This window comes from Rhinoderma darwinii, chromosome 1, assembly GCF_050947455.1.
Source record: "Rhinoderma darwinii isolate aRhiDar2 chromosome 1, aRhiDar2.hap1, whole genome shotgun sequence".
Lineage (NCBI taxonomy): Eukaryota > Metazoa > Chordata > Amphibia > Anura > Rhinodermatidae > Rhinoderma > Rhinoderma darwinii.
Window position 1 is genome coordinate 662676926 of NC_134687.1, and position 23612 is coordinate 662700537.

General features: G+C 39.6%; 1 protein-coding gene across 1 annotated transcript in view; it reads left to right on the top strand.

Moving 5' to 3' along the window:
* The window catches only part of LOC142709220 (receptor-type tyrosine-protein phosphatase alpha-like), a 130660-nt gene extending 111908 nt beyond the window's left edge, over positions 1 to 18752 (top strand). The window contains exons 21-26 of the mRNA XM_075848450.1: positions 91 to 225; positions 588 to 713; positions 794 to 951; positions 1104 to 1239; positions 18291 to 18425; positions 18732 to 18752. Coding sequence (XP_075704565.1) covers positions 91 to 225; positions 588 to 713; positions 794 to 951; positions 1104 to 1239; positions 18291 to 18425; positions 18732 to 18752 — 711 coding nt within the window. The remainder of the gene's footprint in view (positions 1 to 90; positions 226 to 587; positions 714 to 793; positions 952 to 1103; positions 1240 to 18290; positions 18426 to 18731) is intronic.
* The last annotated feature ends 4860 nt before the right edge of the window (positions 18753 to 23612 follow it).

Consider the following 23612-nt stretch of genomic DNA (forward strand, 5'->3'; position numbering starts at 1 on the left):
TAAGTCCTCAGAGTATCAGTAGACCCCGGCTCCTGGACCTCCATCCATGAAACATCTCCAGGTCACAACCAAATGTCTACTTTATTTCAGTCTAACTGTCCTAAAGATGTTATAATCGCCACCCAACTGCCCATGAAGGAGACTCTGGAGGATTTCTGGTCGCTGGTCTGGGACTACAAGTGCACGTCAGTGGTGGTGATGCACCGAGCGCAGGACCTGCCGCAGGTCAGTACCATTCCCCACATAAATCCTGCCCACGCCCTACAACACATCCTGTCGTTCTCATGATTGTATAATGAACAATTCTAAAACTTTCTAATAGAATTTGTGTTTCAATTCCTTACCATTTTCAAGATCTCTGCTTGCTTTCAGTGAATGGGACAATTCTTCAGAGGCTAAAATACTAATGTATCTCACAGCCGAGGGTTTGTTTCAATTCTATCCAGTGTAGACAATCGTCGGAGAACTCCAGGCTGATAAATTTTACCTGCACTGATACATTGTAACAAACTATCAGGACAGGAGAGATTTGTCAACAAATCCATGTTTAATAAAGTTTTCAACTTTTAAAACATCTCGTCCTCTAGATCAGCTCGCGCTTTTGGCCACATAAAGGACAATCCCATTATGGCGACTTTAGTGTCATGGCGACAACAAAAAATTCTGGGATCGGCTACAGGTCGACGTCGCTGATTCTGAGGAGGGAGAATGAGGTGCGTATTGTGGGGGTACCAGATGTAGCGGTCATGTGACTTAGTGATGGGGTTATTACTTTATTCCTCTTATCTTCCAGCCATCAGACTACAGCCTGGATGTGAAGCTGTGGCAGCTGGACTCGTGGCCCATGGATCGGGATCTTCCACAGAATCCGTTTGCCCTTGTTACCGTGATCGGGGAAGTAGAAAAAAGTCAGCAGCAGATGGCGGATAGCCATGTCCTAGTCACCTGTGGGTAAGTGTATGGCTCTGACCGGTTCTGGTCAGCTTCAACGACCTGCAAAAGACCGGGAGGGCAAGTTCTGTACTAAACCACCAGAGGGCAGCAGTGAGATATGGCCATGTTGTAAGTCAAGATAATAAGAATCCGTCTACGTTTCTCCGCAGTGACGGGGCGAGCCGATCCGGTCTGTTTTGCGCTGGCCTAATGCTTTGTGATCAGATTCGCAGCGATGGAATCGTGGACGTGTCTCAGGCCCTACGGTCACTCAGGAAAAGGCGCTGCCAGTTTATCCCAAGTAAGGTATGTGCTGTGTCATATATTATCTCTACCCCGAAGAGGGTGCGACCGGGTGTGACTAGTGCTATCCGGCTCCAGAGAACACCGGTGCAGCCGGAGTGGAGTTTAGTGTTATCCATTACTGTGCATCTTTACTCTGTGGACTCATGGCTGACGTGTCGTTTCATGTTCACAGCTCCGACAAAGTGATTCTGAATTCCTCCTTCTGTCTCATCGGAGACTAAAAGTACTTCTCTCACCCTCCTCATGCTTTACACTGCAGTTCTGCACTATTAATACACAGCTCTGATCAGTGACTCCAGTTTAGCTGCAGTGTCTGTTGCTGTCAGAGGTGGTCAAAATCCTGTCTAATCAGAGGTTGAGGTTACTACTCTGCTTTACGCTGCAGCTCTGCTTTTTCTGATTGGCTTCTGTGTATAAGCACAGGCTCACCAGGAGCGTTTTTTCATTACATACAGTACATAGGGATATGTGGTTGTAGAGTTGGGTGTTTGCTGCGGTCTCACGCATGGTGACCTCTCGTCCACAGGAGCAGTATTCTTTCTGCTACGTGATGGCCCAGAGCTACTTGGATTCATTTGAGACTTACGGAAACTTCAAGTAGCAGCATCTTCTGTGAATAATTCCTGAGAAGGAGAAGTTCCATTCACTGATGGGTAACATTTAGAGACCTGAGACCTCACCAGAGACTTGCTGTTCACTCCTCCTCATCATCATCATCATCATCTTCATGTCTGTGATCACTCCCCCAATGACCGGCACCATGTCCTTATATAATTTTTATTGGTGACATGGGGGCCAGAGAGTGTCAGCCCCCCGGGGACGATGAATAATACAACATACACTAGGGTGAGGGATGATGGGAGTGATACATTGTGTGTGAGAGGAGATTAGATTGTGATCTCCTGGGGTCAGGAATGATGGGAGTGATACATTGTGTGTGAGAGATAGGCGATTAGATTGTGATCTCCTGGGGTCAGGAATGATGGGAGTGATACATTATGTGTGAGATTGGAGATTAGATTGTGAGCTCCTGGGGTCAGGGATGATGGGAGTGATACATTGTGTGTGAGAGATAGGAGATTAGATTGTAAGATCCTGGGGTCAGGGATGATGGGAGTGATACATTATGTGTGAGATTGGAGATTAGATTGTGAGCTCCCGGGGTCAGGAATGATGGGAGTGATACATTATGTGTGAGATTGGAGATTAGATTGTGAGCTCCTGGGGTCAGGGATGATGGGAGTGATACATTATGTGTGAGAGATAGAAGATTAGATTGTCAGCTCCTGGGGTCAGAGACTGATGACGGCAGACATGACTGTAAATAACAATGTGCAGTAGAAGATCATGCGGCGATGTGGCAGCTCTGTACTAAACATTATACAGCCGTGAGAATGATCCCTGTATCTAGATAAAGCTGCGTACGGGTACAATGACAGACAAGCGGGGGGTCATGTATGTGCCGTTCTCCATATACAGCTGATGTGGATTCTCTCTTACTCTATATACGTCCTGTAAATATTGTTATAAATCTTCAGGATATTCTGTTCTATAATAAAATACTATTACTTAATGATGTAGCGTTTTTCATCACTAAACCTGTTGACAATTATTACTATATTATTAACACTATTATTATTATTATTATTATTATTAACACTATTATTATTATTATTGTTATTATTATGTTTTAATTATTACTTTTATTATTACAAAAAAAAATATGATTATATTATCATTATTACGATTATTATTATATTTGTTTTATTATTCTTAATATATTATTCTTATATTATTGATAGATAGATAGATAGATAGATAGATAGATAGATAGATAGATAGATATGAGATAGATAGATAGATAGATAGATAGATAGATAGATAGATAGATAGATAGATAGATAGATAGATAGATAGATATGAGATAGATAGATATGAGATAGATAGATATGAGATAGATAGATAGATAGATAGATAGATAGATAGATAGATAGATAGATAGATAGATAGATAGATAGATAGATATGAGATAGATATGAGATAGATAGATAGATAGATATGAGATAGATAGATAGATAGATATGAGATAGATAGATAGATATGAGATAGATAGATAGATAGATATGAGATAGATAGATAGATAGATAGATAGATAGATAGATAGATAGATAGATAGATAGATAGATAGATAGATAGATAGATAGATATGAGATAGATAGATAGATAGATAGATAGATAGATAGATAGATAGATAGATAGATAGATATGAGATAGATAGATAGATAGATATGAGATAGATAGATAGATATGAGATAGATAGATAGATAGATAGATAGATAGATAGATAGATAGATAGATAGATAGATAGATAGATAGATAGATAGATAGATAGATAGATAGATAGATAGATAGATAGATAGATAGATATGAGATAGATAGATAGATAGATAGATAGATAGATAGATAGATAGATAGATAGATAGATAGATATGAGATAGATTGATAGATATGAGCTAGATAGATAGATAGATAGATAGATATGAGATAGATTGATAGATATGAGATAGATAGATAGATATGAGATAGATAGATAGAGAGATAGATAGATATGAGATAGATAGATAGATAGATAGATAGATAGATAGATAGATATGAGATAGATAGATAGATATGAGATAGATAGATAGATAGATAGTGTGATCGCAATTTGAGTCACGTTACGCCTTGATCTCCATGCAGGTTCAAATCAGGTGTGGGGGGGTGCGAGCTGCTCGGAGAAGTAACAGATACACTGAGACGTTTCTCAAGGCAAAAATACTTCTGACTTTATTTGCAGAGACACAGAGTTTATATAGTAAAAATATCACATGAATACGTGCAGACACACATTAATCATTTACATTCTTGTGGTTTCTTCCCTCGTGATTTATGTCTCTATGTACATAGTTCTTATCTCTTACATCTAGTTGTTAATCTGGTGTCTGGTCCTTATCTATCTTGGCTGTATGCACAGAACTCAAACATCATATAAACAGACTCCTTTGTGTCTGGTAAGTCCTTGTAGGGCCCCAATTTCTACTATCTACAGAATGTCTGCAAATCTATTCCATTACCTTTCAATAATACCCAACATATATTCTAATACATGTTCTTCTCTTCAGCATTGCACTCATTGAGGTCCCAGATACATTATACATATATTTATTCCATAACAATCCCTCCTTTTGTGATTTTACCAACACCTAAATTCCAATGCTACTTCTATCTCCTGATAGCAAGGCTTCGATCCATTTCTTCACTTGATTCACACAGGTATGTAGGTGGGGTAATCTCACAACACTCTTTCATCATAATGTATAGGCCTCTGATTGAATGCTTCCCTTATTTTGCAAAATGCATAACAATTGAAACATGTAAGCAATATAAACAATATTATGAAACATATCAAGGGTTGGAATAACACATGCAGTATCTTAGTGGCAGTGGGGGAAAATCCTGTAAATATGTCATACCAGTGATGGGCACTGGCATCTTTTATTGCTGACGATAAATTTATCACTTCCCTAGCTGCTATTGTAGCCAATACTTTCACTTTACTTAGAGTCACATTATGGGCTGCTATCAATTTCTTTACGTCTTTAGACTTTTGTAACACTTGTTTTAACTCTTCCAGTGGCAAACTAAAATTTCCATAGGGCAAAGGTTCAGGTACCCATACAGTGGACATTATTTCTTCTAAAGTAGGCAGGAACACTATAGTTTGGTTCCCCCAAGTCAAATGCGTCACATTGTATAGACATCCTGAAAATGGTCCTGTGAGATTAAACTGGCTAAGGGTCTGCTTGTCGTTAGTTATTAGACATACATGCTGTGGACCTACTTCAATATAAACCTGTAGGTTAGCTTCTGGGATTATAGTGAGTGCGCATACATTATCCTGGTGCTGCATTAGACAGGGTTCATATATCCCTGACTGTTCATTACATACATATCCTTGCTCTGTTAACTGGCACAAATCTATATTCCTCGTCTTATTTTGAGAATCTATGAGTGTTCCTTTCATTTCCAGGATACAATATTGTCCTAATAATGTCACCGGATCAATCATTACCATTGGCATAACAATAAATTTGCATAATAGAGTAGGATTTTTCACATTAAATGCTATTAGTCTTCCTGCGCACCATTTAGGTGTACACTCAGTATACTCAGCCTGTAACAATAACCACGTATCATTTCTCTCTCCTACGGGCAGAATGTCTGTCCATTGCCTGACATGACTACTAAACAATTTATTCTTACAATTATTCATCTGTTCTTGTTGCCACATCGTTTTAAGCGTACATACTGTCCAATTTACAAAAGTTGATACATTCTGTAATGTTCTATATTCGGTTAGCATACTTTCATTGAAAACATTTAGAAACAGTTCATCTATAGTTAACCCTTTCTGTTGTATGGCAAAGGTAGTAGGTAACCATGAGGCACCTCTCCTTAATGCAGTACATGTGTCATCTCCCACTGAGTTTAATTTGTTCATAACTGTTTCTAACTGTATCCCATTCAATACTCCTAATCCCGTTCCTACCCCTCCTAATAGCGTGTCATACCATTCTCTTTTTTGTCTATGACAGCTGGGGGATTCAGGGAAGGAAATATTGAAGTGTACATTCTCTTTCTGCTGTTGGGTTACAGCGCTCTTACAAGTGTGTGGGATTCTTTCCAGACTTTGTACTGTTATATGTGGCTTAAAACTATCTCTTAAAATTGTTATCAAGAATACAAAATATCTTCTATTTCTTATTTCGCTATTATTCATACATAATATCATCCCATCAGTTTCTTTTATTACAATCGTAGAGTTGAGCCTCTCCTTGTTGCATCTTTCATAAGTCTTATTTATCATTTCGTTTCTATTTTTACTGGTTGTATATTTCTGTCGATACTGTAAATCTGGTTCATAACAACAAAACCACAGCCCCGGCGTCTCTTCTTGTATGCTAATGTTGGCTGTTTTGTCTATGTGAAGGTACACAGTCCCTCCATGTGGCCCTTTTTTCCAAGTCCCTTCGGTTGTAGTCACATTTGTAGTATAACACGGGGCATTGGCCTTACAGGTGTAGTTACCCTGCTTTCTATCACTGTGGCATTCGCCCACCCTGTCCTGAACTGTTCCAGTGATTCTGTACTGATTACGTGTACAGGAGTAGCAGTTCTGCCTTTTTGTATAAGAGCACACGCAACAACCGCCGCAACAACCGCAAAGATCTTCATTCTTCTGGCTGAAGAACCTTTTTACAATGACTGGCGTGAATCCAGCTTGCCTTTCCTTCGAGCTTCACTGAGGTGCTTGTAACGAGCAAAACTTGAAAAGGACCATCAAACCGTGGCTCAAGGCTCTTCCTCACGTGTCTTTTGACAATGACCCAATCTCCTGGTTCTAGCTTATACGTCCCTTCAACTGAATCAGGACCTGGAATGGAAGCAAAGACTTGTGCATGCACCTTGGTCAATTGTTTGTTCAGCGTTTATACATAATCTGTTAGTCTACCATACTGCATTTGGAGCACCTATGGAAAATAACATCCTAATCTGGGAGCCGACCCAAATAAGATCTCATATGGGCTGAGACCTGTTCTTTTTGTGGGCGTGTATCTTACTGAGAACAAGGCTAATGGTAGACACTCGGTCCATGGTTTCCCGTTTTCTACCATTGCTTTTTGGATTTTCAATTTGAGAGTCCCATTTAGTCTCTCAACCTTCCCACTGCTCTGTGGATTGTATGGTGTATGTAGGGCTTGACTTATGCCTAGAGCTGACAACACATGGTTCATGATTTCACCCGTAAAATAAGTTCCTCTGTCGCTCTTGATCATCTCTCGAACTCCATATCTGCACACCACCTCGTTGATCAGTTTCTTTGCTGTGGCTACGGCTGTAGCTTTGGTTACTGGAAAAGCTTCTGGCCATCCTGAAAAGAGATCAATACAAACAAGCACATACTCCTAGGTACCAACTTTGGGTAGTTGAATATAGTCTATCTGCAGTCTCTGGAACGGATATATAGGTCTGGGTGTGTGCTTCTGTGGTACTTTTACAGTTCTTCCAATATTATGTGTTGCACAGATCATGCATCCTTGTGTAAAACTGCTGGCCATCACACTAAACCCTGGAGCATACCACACCTTGTTTACCAAGTCCATCATTGCCGTTTTTGACTGGTGTGTCTCTCCATGTGTTATTTGGGCCATCATTGGGAACATTGTCTTAGGCAGGCACAGTTTATTCTGGCATTGCCAGAGGCCATCTTTTCGTAGCGTTGCTCCTTGGGCCGTCCACTTGTCTTTTTCTTCTTTTGTTGCTTGTCCTTGAAGTTTTTGCCGTAGTTCCGGGCTTACAGCTGGTCTTGTTTCCTCTGGATCTTTTATCTGACATACGGCTGCTAACACGGGTAGCTTCTGTGCTGCTTGCTTTTGCGGCTTGGTCTGCCAAAGCATTTCCTTTTGTCTCTGGTGAACTCACCTTAGTGTGAGCTTTTAATGTTTACTACTGCTAATTGAGAGTCAGTGTATATATTTGCTGTCTTTCCTTCTGCATGTTGGCATGCTGCTGCCAGGGCCTTAAGCTCCGCTTCTTGTGCTGAGCGGGACGCTGGTAAGGAGGCCGCTTCTAGGACTACATCTTCGGTGGTTACTGCATATCCTGTAAGAAAAGATCCTTCTACACAATACTTTGAACCATCCACAAAGAGTATTAGGTCTGGGTTTTGGAGTGGGGTATCTTTTACATGTGCGAACCCCACTGTTTCCTGGGCCATAAGGGCCATACAATCATGTTCATCAGTTTCAGGCAAAAATTGTGACCATACTTTACCTACGTCTTCTCCCCCTTGCTCCAAAGGCAGTAAGGTAGCTGGGTTCAATGTAGTACAGCGGTGTAAAGTAACCTGCTCAGGAAGAAGAAGAGCACAGGTTAATCTCAAATGTCTTGCAGTGGACAAATGCTTAGGTTGTACTTGAGTTAGAATAGCAGTAATATATATATCATGTGGTGGAAATGCCAGGACCAAATCTGAGGCCTTGTTTAACATTGAATTTACAGCAATGATAGCTCTCACACATGATGGGGAACCTCGGGCCACAGGGTCTAGTCTAGCTGAATAATATGCTACCGGGCGCTGCTGTGGTCCATGACTTTGTGTGAGAACTGCAGTGTCATGTCCATTTTGTTCAGTACAGTACAAAGTATATGCTTGCGTAGAGGTACTCCATGGATTGGTGTCACAAGCCGCTACCAAACACAACTCCTCCTCATTCAGCTGATAATCCAGAATACTTTGAGAATCTCACTTTTATCAGGTTCTGCAAATACTTGATTAATACAAAAACAAATAAAAATAAAACATTCCTAAAAACTTTACATCAAATTAACAATGTCCAGACAAGTTTTGTTTTGCCTTCTCCCTCATCTAAATCCATAAAGACTCGTGTGAGTGATGTCACCTCGCCTCCTGTGTAACTTTGCTGGAGGGGGATGGTCTCTTACACATAAACCAAAATTGTACCTGATCAGTTCCTTCACCCTTCCCCCCTTTGTGGACTCTGCGAGAGTGATGTAGCAGAGTTCAAAACTACATCTCAACATAACACTAATTTAACCCCCTGTAATGTACAACAGCCTGAAACAAAAATGACTTTTCCTGACAAACATGTTATCTTTACAATGACATAACTCATGTGTGAAATCAAAAACAAAACAATTGTAGTTAGTTATTCAATAAAACAGAAAATATTATCTCTGATAACATTAATTACTGCAAACCAATAAACAGTATATAAAAATAGGGAACGGTGGGGGCACATACATTTTCAAAACCCCGTGTCTCACAGTATCTGTAGTTTAATACATCTGAATTAACATCAAAACACATGAAATCTGATCACATCATAACACATAAATATCGTAACTTTTATAACCAACAGCGCTTGCGCAAAAGAGAAGAAATGTATTTAGGTTTGTAGACATTACTGATATATATATCTCTCAGCAGTGCATATTGAAATCCCTTTGTCTCATCAGCCCTGCAGACTGCACCCAGTCAGCCCCCCTCCTCCTCCTCCCAAACACAGCACACTTTAGGGGGGAGGGAGGTCACAAACTCGCAGCTTCTCACAACTTCTTCTCTCACCATCTTAACACTTTCAATGCCGGCAAAACAACATACGTATCTGCAATCATTTATCACACCATTGTACAGGAATTATCTACGTTAATGTTTAACAGTACAATCTGACGGCCACCATCTCTATATTATGATGACGTGTTGTTTCATCAGTGAACTAGACTGGAACTTCTGTAAATAGAAAAAACACTACAAATGACAAAATTAACAAGGTGATTATTTCATACTGATTTGGTTGGGCCGGGCGTGGCCACATCCTACGGAGGGGGCTTATAAAATCCACCTTCTTGTGTGAGTACCGGATATAACGGAACAACAGGTTTAGGTGTACCAAAATGGCCTCCTGGGGCGGGGAGTGGTGCCGAAGGCGTGGCATATATGGGAGGATCGGGGCGTGGAAAGTGACATGATACACAATATTCAGCTTGGGGCGGGTTCTGTTAACCACAACTGGGACACTCCCACGAAGTTAGAATTCCACCGTCGCCATTATAGGGCGGTGGCTGGACACGTTCTTTGTAATACACATATTTGATGATTTTACCCTTTCTGTCTCGTATTTCTTGCTCAGTAAACTTGTCTTTAGTTATGGCTATGGCTGTTCTTTGCCAAGCTAATGCTTCATCTAACTTTCCTTCGTCACTTAATCTTCCCTTGTTTTCCCTAAGAGCTGCAGCCCATTCTTCCATCTATAAATATGCCACATATGTGCATAACTTTCTTACTATTTTCTACATTCTTCTTGCCTGTCTCTTTTTTTTTTTTTTTTTTTTAAACACATTAAACATACTGTTCTATATTTAACACCGTCCTGAGAATGAAACCTTATTCTCGATGTTTCTGAACACAAAACACAATTAATTTTTTTTTATTTTTTTTTAAACACAAATAATTTTTTTTTTTTTTTAAACACAATTATAACTGACTGTCTGTCTCTGTCGTCTTAATGGTATCAACCTATACCCTGCGACTATTTGTCTCTGTCGTCTTAATGGTATCAACCTATACCCTGCGACGAATTAAATTATTACACTTACACATGTCGTCTTAATGGTATCAACCTATACCCTGCGACTATTTAAATTATTACACTTATACTTGTCACCTATGCCGGCGAGACGCGACTATCTATACTATGATTCTTGGAACCACACAGCGGGTTAACTCTCTGTCGCTGAGAGTGTGGCCGGGATCGACTCCAAATACCTCGGTATCTTATCACCTGCTCACTCTCCCACACGGATAAGAGCCAATATTCATAAACATGAACTTAACCTTACCGTGTTTTATTTGAAGCTGATCAGACTTCCTGGGAGCGTGGCTGGTGATTCGATGTTGAGGCGTCTGGGGGTCGTCGATCACGGACACGGCTTATCCCTCGAGTGTGGCCCCACGTCGAGCGCCAAAATGTTCGGGTACTAATCAGTCTCAACCGGCAGGGATAATACGCTGAGTTCGTACGAAAGGAATCACACCACACAGAGTCTGGTACAAAGCTCCTCACTCAGCATCAGGCGTCACTGACTTATTTATTACACACATTTGTTCTATATCCCCTTTCTCCTGGGGGTGGGTACATGTTATCACACTTTTATAAAAGCACGTATCACTGTAAGCCTCTTGTTACTTTGTGTCATCCTTGGATAGGTTCACCCTTATCTGGTCCTTTAGATATGTCTTCATAGTTCATAGTTCGTTCATACCAGGAAGTGACTTGTTATTTTGTTAGTGCGTAGTCCCTGTTCAGGGGCCATCTTGCCACGTATACTTATCTAATCCTACTATTGCTTCATCACAATTATGTACACAACTCTATAGTCTATATTTTATTAAAGAAAGAAAATTATTATAAACATTAACTTCTGTCCACCCCATCCTTCACAGTACTCCTCACATATTACATATAACCTGATGTACTCCTCACATATTACATATACCCTGATGTACTCCTCACATATTACATATACCCTGATGTACTCCTCACATATTACATATGCCCTGATGTACTCCTCACAGATTACATATACCCTGATGTACTCCTCACGTATTACATATATCCTGATGTACTTCTCAGAGATTACATTTACCCTGATGTACTCCTCACATATTACATATACCCTGATGTACTCCTCACATATTACATATACCCTGATGTACTCCTCACATATTACATATATCCTGATATACTCCTCACAGATTACATATACCCTGATGTACTCCTCACGTATTACATATATCCTGATGTACTTCTCAGAGATTACATTTACCCTGATGTACTCCTCACATATTACATATACCCTGATGTACTCCTCACATATTACATAAACCCTGATGTACTCCTCACATATTACATAAACCCTGATGTACTCCTCACATATTACATATACCCTGATGTACTCCTCACATATTACATATACCCTGATGTACTCCTCACATATTACATATATCCTGATGTACTCCTCACATATTACATATATCCTGATGTACTCCTCACATATTACATATTACATATACCCTGATGTACTCCTCACATATTACATATATCCTGATGTACTCCTCACATGTTACATATATCCTGATGTACTCCTCACATATTACATGTTCCCTGATGTACTCCTCACATATTACATATACCCTGATGTACTCCTCACATATTACATATATCCTGATGTACTCCTCACATATTACATATATCCTGATGTACTCCTCACATGTTACATATACCCTGATGTACTCCTCACATGTTACATATATCCTGATGTACTCCTCACATGTTACATATACCCTGATGTACTCCTCACATATTACATATATCCTGATGTACTCCTCACATATTACATATATCCTGATGTACTCCTCACATATTACATATACCCTGATGTACTCCTCACACATTACATATACCCTGATGTACTCCTCACATATTACATATACCCTGATGTACTCCTCACAGATTACATATATCCTGATGTACTCCTCACACATTACATATATCCTGATGTACTCCTCACATATTACATATACCCTGATGTACTCCTCACACATTACATATATCCTGATGTACTCCTCACATATTACATATACCCTGATGTACTCCTCACATATTACATGTATCCTGATGTACTCCTCACATATTACATGTATCCTGATGAACTCCTCACATATTACATATACCCTGATGTACTCCTCACATATTACATGTATCCTGATGTACTCCTCACATATTGCATATATCCTGATGTACTCCTCACATATTACATATACCCTGATGTACTCCTCACATATTACATACTCCGCACATATTACATATACCCTGATGTACTGCACACATATTACATATACCCTGATGTACTCCTCACATATTACATATACCCTGATGTACTCCTCACAGCTAACATATATCCTGATGTACTCCGCACATATTACACATATCCTGATGTACTCCTCACATATTACATATACCCTGATGTACTCCTCACATATTACATATACCCTGATGTACTCCTCACATATTACATATATCCTGATGTACTCCTCACATATTACATATAACCTGATGTACTCCGCACATATTACACATATCCTGATGTACTCCTCACATATTACATATATCCTGATGTACTCCTCACATATTACATATACCCTGATGTACTCCTCACATATTACATATATCCTGATGAACTCCTCACATATTACATATACCCTGATGTACTCCTCACATATTACATATACCATGATGTACTCCTCACATATTACATATACCATGATGTACTCCTCACATATTACATATACCCTGATGTACTCCTCACATATTACATATACCCTGATGTACTCCGCACATATTACATATACCCTGATGTACTCCTCACATATTACATATACCCTGATGTACTCCGCACATATTACATATATCCTGATGTACTCCTCACATATTACATATACCCTGATGTCACTTTTGTTTGGTACATCAGGGGTTTTGCAAATGCAACATGGCGTCCGCAAACCATTCCAGAAAAATCTACGCTCCAAAAGATAAATACCGCTCCTTTTCTTCTGAATTCTCCCATATACGTAAACAGCTTATTATAACCACATATGGGGTGTTACCGTACTCGGGAGAAATTACTTTACAAATGTTGGGGTGCTTTTTCTTCTCTATTCCTTGTAAAAATGAAAAATGTTGATCTAAAACGACATCTTGTTGGGAGAAAATTTTTTTTTTCATTTTCATAGCTTAATTCTAATTAATTCAGTAAAAAACCTTTGGGATCAATATTTTCACTATACCCATAGATGATTCCTCAGGGAGTGCAGTTTCCCAAATGGAGTCAATTTTGGGGTGTTTCCACTGTACTAGTACTACAGGGGCTCAGCAAATGTGACATGGCGCACAGACACTATCCATAATCCAAATGGTGCTAGTTCCATTCTGAGCCCTACCGTGTGTTTAAACAGCCGTTTATGACCACATGTGGGGTATTGTTTTACTCGGGAGAAGTTGCTTTACTAATTTTATGGTGCTTTTTCTCCTTCAGTCCTTGTGGAAATGGAAAAAAAAATAAAATAAACCTACATTTTATTTGAAAAAATGTAGATTTTCATTTTTACGACCTACTTCCAATTTGTTCTGTAAAACACCTGTGGGGTCAAACTGCTCACTGTACTCCTAGATAATTTCCTCATGGGGTGTAGTTTCCAAAATGAGGTCACTTGTTGGGGGTTTCCACTGTTTTGTCCCCTCAGGAGCTTTGCAAATGCGACGTGACCTCCGCAAACCATTCCTGCTAAATTTGAGTTCCAAAAGCCAAATGGCGCTCTTTCCCTTCTCAGCCTCGCCGTGTCTCCAAACAGCTGTTTATTACTACATGTGGGGTATTGTTTTACTTGGGAGAAATTTCTTTACAAATTTTATGGTGCTTTTTCTCCTTTCGTCCTTGTGGAAATGAAAAAAAATTAGCTAAACCTACATTTTATTTGAAAAAATGTAGATTTTCATTTTCATGGCCTAGTTCCAAAAATTTTTGCAAAAAAACTGGCCGGTCAAAATGCTTGCTACACCCCTAGATAAATTCCTCGAGGGGTATAGTTTCCAAAATGGGGTCACTTGTTGGGGGTTTCCACTGTTTTGTCCCCTAGGGGGGCTTTGCAAATGCGACATGGCGTCCGCAAACCATTCCTGCTAAATTTGAGCTCCAAGAGCCAAATGGCGCTCTTTCCATTCTAAGCCCTGCTGTGTGTCCAAATAACCGTTTATTACCACATGTGGGGTATTGTTTTACTCGGGAGAAATTGCTCTACAAATGTTGTGGTGCTTTTTCTACTTTAGGTCTTTTGGAAATGAAAAAAAATTAGCTAAACCTACATTTTATTTGAAAAAATGTAGATTTTCATTTTCATGGCCTAGTTCCAAAAATTTTTGCAAAAGAACTGGCGGGTCAAAATGCTTGCTACACCCCTAGATAAATTCCTCGAGGGGTGTAGTTTCCCAAATGGGGTCACTTTTGGGCGGTTTCCACTGTTTTAGTTCCACAAGACCTGTTCAAAGCTGACATGGTGCCTAAAATATATTCTAATAAAAAGGAGACCCAAAATCCACCAGGTGCTCCTTTGCTTCTGAGGCCGGTGCTTCAGTCCAGTAGCACACTAGAGCCACATGTAGGATATTTCCTAAAACTGCAGAATCTGGGCAATAAATATTGAGTTGCATTTCTTGGGTAAAACATTCTGTGGTACAAAAAAAATGTATTCAAAATGAATTTATGGAAAAAAATAATGAACTTTGTAAATTTCACCTCTACTTTGCCTTAATTCCTGCGCAATGTCTAAAGGGTTAAGAAACTTTCTAAATGCTGTTTTGAATACTTTGAGGGGTGCAGTTTTTAAAATGGGGTGACTTATTGGGGGTTTCTAATATCTAAGGACCTCAAAGCCACTTCACAACTGAACTGGCCCCTGTAAAAATAGCATTTTGAAATTTTCTTGAAAATGTGAGAAATTGCTGCTAAAGTTCTAAGCCTTGTAACGTCCTAGAAAAATAAAATGATGTTCAAAAAACGATGCCAATCTAAAGTAGACATATGGGGGATGTTAGTTAGCAACATTTTTGTGTGGTATAACTGCCTGTCTTACAAGCAGATACATTTAAATTGAGAAAAATGCAAATTTTTGCAATTTTTCGCTAAATTTTGGTGATTTTCACAATTAAATACTGAATGTATCGGGCAAATTTTGCCAGTAACATAAAGTCCAATGTGTCACGAGAAAACAATCTCAGAATCACTTGGATAGGTAAAAGCATTCCGGAGTTATTACCACATAAAGTGAAACATGTCAGATTTGAAAAATGAGGCTCTGTCAGGAAGGTCAAAAGTGGCCAAAGAGGGAAGGGGTTAATAGACAGGCAATATCACCGGACTAAACCTTACTACTACACGACACATTTTGCTTCTATAGAATGCAAATATTAGTAACTCAAGCGCAGGCATATACAATAGAGTAACATTCTTATAGATACATAGGATAATACTATTACTCCGTACATGAACATTCCCTGCTTCACTCTCTACTAACTCCTGCTACGGAGTGTAACACGGAGCATTAGACAGCGGACCTTTCACGGGATTCAGAGACTTTTACCGTCCCTCATAGTACGCAGACAGTTCAGGAGTAAGGCTAGATTCACACAAGGTCATTACGTCCGTAATTGACGGACGTATTTCGGCCGCAAGTTCCGGACCGAACACTGTGCAGGGAGCCGGGCTCCTAGCATCATACTTATGTACGATGCTAAGAGCCCCTGCCTCTCTGCCAGACAGCTGTCCCGTACTGAAAACATGATTACAGTACGGGACAGTTGTCCGGCAGCGAGGCAGGAACTCCTAGCATCGTACATAACTATGATGCTAGGAGCCCGACTCCCTGCACTGTGTTCGGTCCGGGACTTGCAGCCGAAATACGTCCGTCAATTACGGACGTAATGACCTCGTGTGAATCCAGCCTTACCCTTCACTTGCCTCATACATTCACACACCTTCCAAAGGTCCATCATTCATTCATTCACTATATTGATAGCGAGAGAACCGTCCATACATCCACATCACAAGACAATACAACACAGAAGTATAGTGGAAACGCTTCTAACCCCAACAGAAAAGACACAGAACTTATGTATACAAAACAAGTCATACATATACTTCTATTTTTCTTTGATCAATTGTTAACTCGATAACTCACTCCTGACCATGTGCGCAATAGTAGTCACAAGAGTGCTGTCCAGATTCACGGACAGAAGTGGTTACCCGCCACTTCACACACGAAGTGTGACATCAAATCATTAAATAAAAAGAAATGGAGACAGCACTACCAAATTTTCAAAGTGAAGATCCTTTTATTCCACAGTGCAACGTTTCAGCTCAACACGAGCCTTTCTCAAGCATAATAATGTGACACACAGAACGCATATATATGTAATACAAGGTCATAAAGCCAATTACATACATATAGTAAAATTGTGTAATAGTGATACAGCAAGTATACAAAAAAATTTTATATCAATGGAATCCCCCATAGATGTGCTAATACATAAATAAAAAAATAAGTTAGAAACACTCCATATACATAGTGTAAATAGTGCATTCACTGTAATAAGGCCAATCAATCAGATGGGCTACATGTGTATAATAACATGTGAGAATGTTAGAAAACAGGTGTATAAAATAAAGTTAAAAACATCTTACCCTCGCTGGATCGGCTGATAGCGTTGTGCACTCTCTTACTACGTAGAACTAAACATTGCGTAATCCTAGCACCTGTGTGTATGAGTCATCGCACAATACGTCATTATGCGCATGCACATTGTCTACCAGAGGCGCTGATCGCCATATTGAAAGAGGGCTATACACCCATAGATGTTTCCCATGGATGACGTCGGATCCTGTCCGTCTCAGCTATGAGTCATTGGACATATCGTAGATTCGTGTCTGCGCAATGCCCATTAAGGATCGTTGGCCCCATTTTGAAAAAGGGCAACATCACTCCATATGTTGCAATCAATGGGAAGAAGGAAGGAGGCTGGCACTGCCAAAACCGCACAGTCGGAATGGAGTATTGAAGTGTGGCTTGCTTTCTATTTGGATAATTGCAGGTAAATTACCACGGAGTTGCTCATCGAAAGAGTAGCACAATCGGCTGAATATAAATGTGTAGAGGAATGATCGAGGCACTCACCGGAACTGGCAAACAATTTCTTTATTACAAAAAGATCTTGGTCAGGATGTGGAATTGCCAATTCCACATCCTGACCAAGATCTTTTTGTAATAAAGAATTTGTTTGCCAGTTCCGGTGAGTGCCTCGATCATTCCTCTACACATTTATCACTCCATATGTTACACATCTATTCTATCCACTATAGAGTCTAATAGGTCAAATATATAGCGATATGAACTACATGTACTATCTCTGTAATATAAATGAAGATAGATATTATGTCTCAGATCAATAATCCTTGTACCTCATCTGTAGCGATGGGGATTTTGGAGCACATATGGGTAAATATAAAACTCATAATATACAAACACAGAGATTTACATATCGTCTTAGAAATATTGTGGACGGAAGACATGAACGGCATATATGGGAAAACTTTTCCAAAAAATACGATGCATATAATCAGGTATAAGAGTAGTGCAAATATATAGCTTCAACCGATCCTTGAGGCAAATCTTGAGAATAATATCTAGGATGAAGGGAAAAATGTATAAAGTAATTTGTAGGACATTGACAATATATATCAGACCTAAACATTGTAAATAGCATATATAAAATGTAATTATAATATAGATATGGTCAAATTATTTCCTATTCTCCCAGTGCAATGAGGATGGGGAGGAACACGGGGGAGATGATGAATACACGAGCAGATGTTCAAATCGGAGTGTCCCACTTGGTTATCTAGAAAAACTTGGAAAGATCTTGAAGTCTATATTAAGACCTCTAGGGGATAAGGTATCTAATTTAAAAATCCATTCCAACTCCAACCTTTTCAATTTGGAGATCCTATCTCCACCTCGTCTATGACGCGGTACATGATCGACAATATATAACTTAAAGTCATTCTCCCCATGGTTATTTTCCACAAAATGTTTAGGTAATGGTAGGTCAATTTTCTTGGTACGAATGGTGGACTTATGGTTGTTTATGCGTTTTCTGCAATCTAGAGAGGTTTCACCTACATACAATAATTTGCAAGGACATTGGATGATATATATTACATGATCCGATTTACATGTAAGATGATGTTTAATTTTGTAGGTAGAACCTTTAATGGGATGAATGAATACCTCGCTTTTAACCATATTCCTACAATTATTACAACCTAAACACGGGAAGCAACCAAATTTTTTGGGGGCTAATAAAGACTGATAATTCTTAGTCAAAGAGCCCACATCAGCATGTACTAGACGATCTCTCAAATTTTTGGTCCTGCGGTAGGCTATACGCGGTGGGACTTCAAATTCTGGGATTTTATCAAAAGAACTCCTAAGTATACCCCATTCTTTTTTAATGATGTTGGCAATATCATTGCTCTTATGGGAGTATGTGGACACCAGTGTTAGTCTATGAGAGGGCGATTGTTTACGATTTTGCAGAAGATCATCTCGGAATCCCCTCCACTTTAGATCTTTTATTGTCCAATAATTTTTTAGGGTACCCCCGATTCCTGCATTTCTGAGACATATCACTCAACCTATCGTCGAGAGTTAAAGGATCCTGCACGATCCTCTTCACCCTCAACATCTGGCTATAGGGGAGAGAAGCGATCATAGGGTGGGGATGACAGCTTTCGAACCTCAGTAAATTATTACGGTCCGTAGGTTTACTGTACAAATCCGTGGTGAGTTTATGTTCCTGAATATACACTCTAGTGTCAAGAAAATTTAGAGATGTTGTTGAAGAATCCATAGTGAATTTAATATCGTCATCTATATTATTCAGAAAGCTAAAGAAACACTCCAACTCCACTTGAGTACCTGTCCAGATGACTAAGACGTCGTCTATGTATCTCCACCACCTCAAAACCTTAGTGAAGTGGGGAGAGCCATAGACGGCGCCTTCCTCCAAAGCTGTCATGAACATATTTGCGTATGTGGGAGCCACGTTAGATCCCATGGCCGTACCCCTCCTCTGTGCATAAAAGGAGTCACCAAACAAAAAATAATTTTCTGTAAGGACAATTTCCAAGAGACACATAAGAAGATTAATGCATTCATGGGTATAATTGGACTGTTGTAACGCTTCAGATACAATATTAAGACCTCTCGTGTGGTTAATTGAAGTATAGAGACTGCACACATCAAACGATACAAGTGTGCAGTCCCCCATCAACTCAACCTCATTCAATTTGGTCAAAAAGTCAGTAGTGTCCTGAATATATGATTTAGCATTAATGGCAAAATCACGTAACATTTTATCTAAAAAAATGGCTATCGGTGAAAAAATGGAGCCGCAACCCGATATAATCGGTCTGCCCGGAGGGTCTACCAATGCCTTATGGATTTTTGGAAGACAGTACAGCACAGGGACCACCGGATGCCGCACCGTCATAAAATCCAACAGGTCACTATCAATGATACCCGCATTATGGGCCTCAACCAATATTGTGTCAATGGTATTTTTGATTCTAAATTTAGGATCCCCAGGAAGTGTCTCATAGGCATTAACATCTGACAATTGTCTAGCCAATTCAGCCAAATAGCGTGATGTGGCCATGACCACCAAGGCACCACCCTTGTCTGCGGGCTTGATGGTCAGGGACACATCACGAGAAAGGCCATCAACCGCCACTATCTCATCCCTCGTCAAGTTAGGAGGACCTACAAATCTACCATTGTCGCTCTCTCTCAGGGTACGAATACAATGTTTCACAATATCAATAAATGTATAAATTGCAGGTTCATTAATAAAGGGTTGGTGTGCACTCTTTTTATGTAGCCCAATCTCTTTTAGTGTAATTTCAGTATGGTGTACAGATCTATTGTCAACATTTTTACCGGCAAACAATACCTTGAATTTTATTTTACGAAAAAAATCAAAAAGGTCCAGTTCTAATTGGAACCAATCCACACTAGAAGTGGGACTAAATGATAATCCCTTATTCAGGGCTGAAATTTCCACATTAGATAAGTCACGTGATGATATATTTACCACAAGATTTTCTATGGATTTTTGCTGACTTTGTATTCCTTGTTGACAAATTGACGGTCCCTCTTTGCTCTGAAGGCTCATCAGCGATCAGCGCCTCTGGTAGACAATGCGCATGCGCATAATGACGTATTGTGCGATGACTCATACACACAGGTGCTAGGATTACGCAATGTTTAGTTCTACGTAGTAAGAGAGTGCACAACGCTATCAGCCGATCCAGCGAGGGTAAGATGTTTTTAACTTTATTTTATACACCTGTTTTCCAACATTCTCACATGTTATTATACACATGTAGCCCATCTGATTGATTGGCCTTATTACAGTGAATGCACTATTTACACTATGTATATGGAGTGTTTCTAACTTATTTTTTTATTTATGTATTAGCACATCTATGGGGGATTCCATTGATATAAACATTTTTTGTATACTTGCTGTATCACTATTACACAATTTTACTATATGTATGTAATTGGCTTTATGACCTTGTATTACATATATATGTGTTCTGTGTGTCACATTATTATGCTTGAGAAAGGCTCGTGTTGAGCTGAAACATTGCACCGTGGAATAAAAGGATCTTCACTTTGAAAATTTGGTAGTGCTGTCTCCATTTCTTTTTTTGCCTTGACTGAGGGGTCACCTCGGACTGTGACCCAGGAGACGTGCACCCTCTTGAAAAATGTATCCTGTGCTGCTGATCTATACAAATCATTAAATAAAATTGTACCTTCAGAAGACTCAATGACGGAACCAGTGTATACCGGTTGACAGAGCGGAGTCACAGGCAATAAGTGCTCACCGGCTTGGGCCCAAGAATGAATCCACTGTCTCGGTCAGCACCACTCCTTGTTCCCATCTGGACGTCCTGAAGGACCATGCGGAAACACCAAATGTTATGGCAGTATAGACTCTTCTCAATCTCCATATGAAATCACATCATTCACTTTCTTTAGGTTAAGAAGGTTTATTGTGTGTACAGAGCTCTGAAGTCTTATTCAGAACGGACATCATCATTAATTACAGCAGTTTATATAGCCAATATGACGTATGTGTGACATGTGCACCAGGAAACCGAAATAATTAGCATACAATAGCAAATGTTTACATTACACAATGTGGCCAAGTTAAATTAATTATCAAACAATAGTCTACATAACAAAATGTGGTAAGGCTAATTTATCATATACACAAAGGTTAGTTGAACAGATGAACTTCCTGTAACTTTCTGTCTGTTAGCTGACACAATAGAATCAGTATAGCTTCAGTTCTCCTACTAGACACGTCAGTATTCTCCATATTGATACATTAGTAAAAAGTTTTAAGCGTAGCTAAAAACATATTTAAACTGCTATTATGTCCCTCTATGTGAATACATTACTCCTAGCAATTTTTTTCACTTCAAAGTACCTTTTTTTTCTTGTGAAACCGTCCACATCTATTTTCTCACACTTCCTGATTCTGGCAGTTGCTAGGGGCGTGTCTTACTGTGTGTGAGGTTATGATTTGTCTGTATCTTTCATGGGCAGTGAACTCCGAGGTGATCATTACAATACTGTGAGCGTGCACTGAGCTATACAAAGCACAACACATTATATATAGAGATGGAAATATCTCTGCACACTCCAGAAGAAAGCAATCAGAGGTTTTCTTTTCACTTTCCCTGGCAAGGGAAGGGAAGATAAAACGGCAGGGTGATTGGGGGGGGGGGGGCGGTACGGAGCAGTCCTAGTCTTATCTGATGCTAATTAGCAGCTCAGATTACAGTGTCCAGAGACTCTTTGCTGGAGGGAAGGGGGAGAATCATCCAGGCACAGAGACCAGTGCGCACAGTGTCTTCCATGCGCTCTAATGCTAGAGAACTGTGTAGTGTATAGAGGCAGAGAGACCTTCCTGACGTCACGATGGGGGCGTGAACATCTGACGTGAGGATGGGGCCACCACCCACCCGTACTCATAGGCAGCAGACTCTGTACACTGATACATTCAAACGGTGTACAGATTTCTTCTAGCAACGGGAGAAATACAAGAAATAAAATGTGGTAGAAAAGTGTCAGAGTGGCCATTTATAATACAAAAGGGATCCAAATGAATTATTAAAGTATATTACAAAATATATTTATACTACACATGCTGCTAGAAAATACAAAGTTGATCGAACGTTTAGTTACGCTTTAATGTCTTAATTTTTGCCTATGACTGGGAGTTGTAGTCCTCTCCTCCCTGCGGTGTCCTCTGATATATCATAATAAAAGCCTGGGCATGCTGAAAGTTGTAGTCCTCTCCTCTTATACCTCCTCCCTGTTGTGTCCTCTGATATATCATAACAGCCTGGACATGCTGGGACTTTTAGTCCTCTCCTCTTCTACCTCCTCCCTGTAATGTCCTCTGATATATCATAACAGCCTGGACATGCTGGGACTTTTAGTCCTCTCCTCTTCTACCTCCTCCCTGTAATGTCCCCTGATATCACATAATGCTATAATAAAGAATATCCACCCAATACGGAAAATAAAATACTACATTCTTTATTAAGACACAAAACAGTTGTAAATACCATTTAAATAGCAGCCATAAAACCAAAATGTACCTAAAATAAAACAAAAAGAGGACAGTGCATAATCGTAAGGCAGGACATATATGGCGGTAACATAGGTCAAGATCACTCAATATAATGACTCTTCAAACACAAAACGGAGCCTTTAAGACAAAATGGATTCCAAATATCCAAGATGAAGTCCACACAGAATGTACTTATTTAACCCCTTTAATGACCAGCCTATTTTAGACCTTAATGACCAAGCTATTTTTTACGTTTTTCCATCGTCGCATTCCAAGAACAATAATTTTTTTTTTTTGCGTGGACATAGCAGTATAAGGTCTTGTTTTTTGCTGGACAAATTTTATTTTTTATTTTTTAATAGCACCATTTTGAGGTACATATTATTTCTTGATTAACTTTTCTTGGGGGGGGGGGGGGGGAAATAG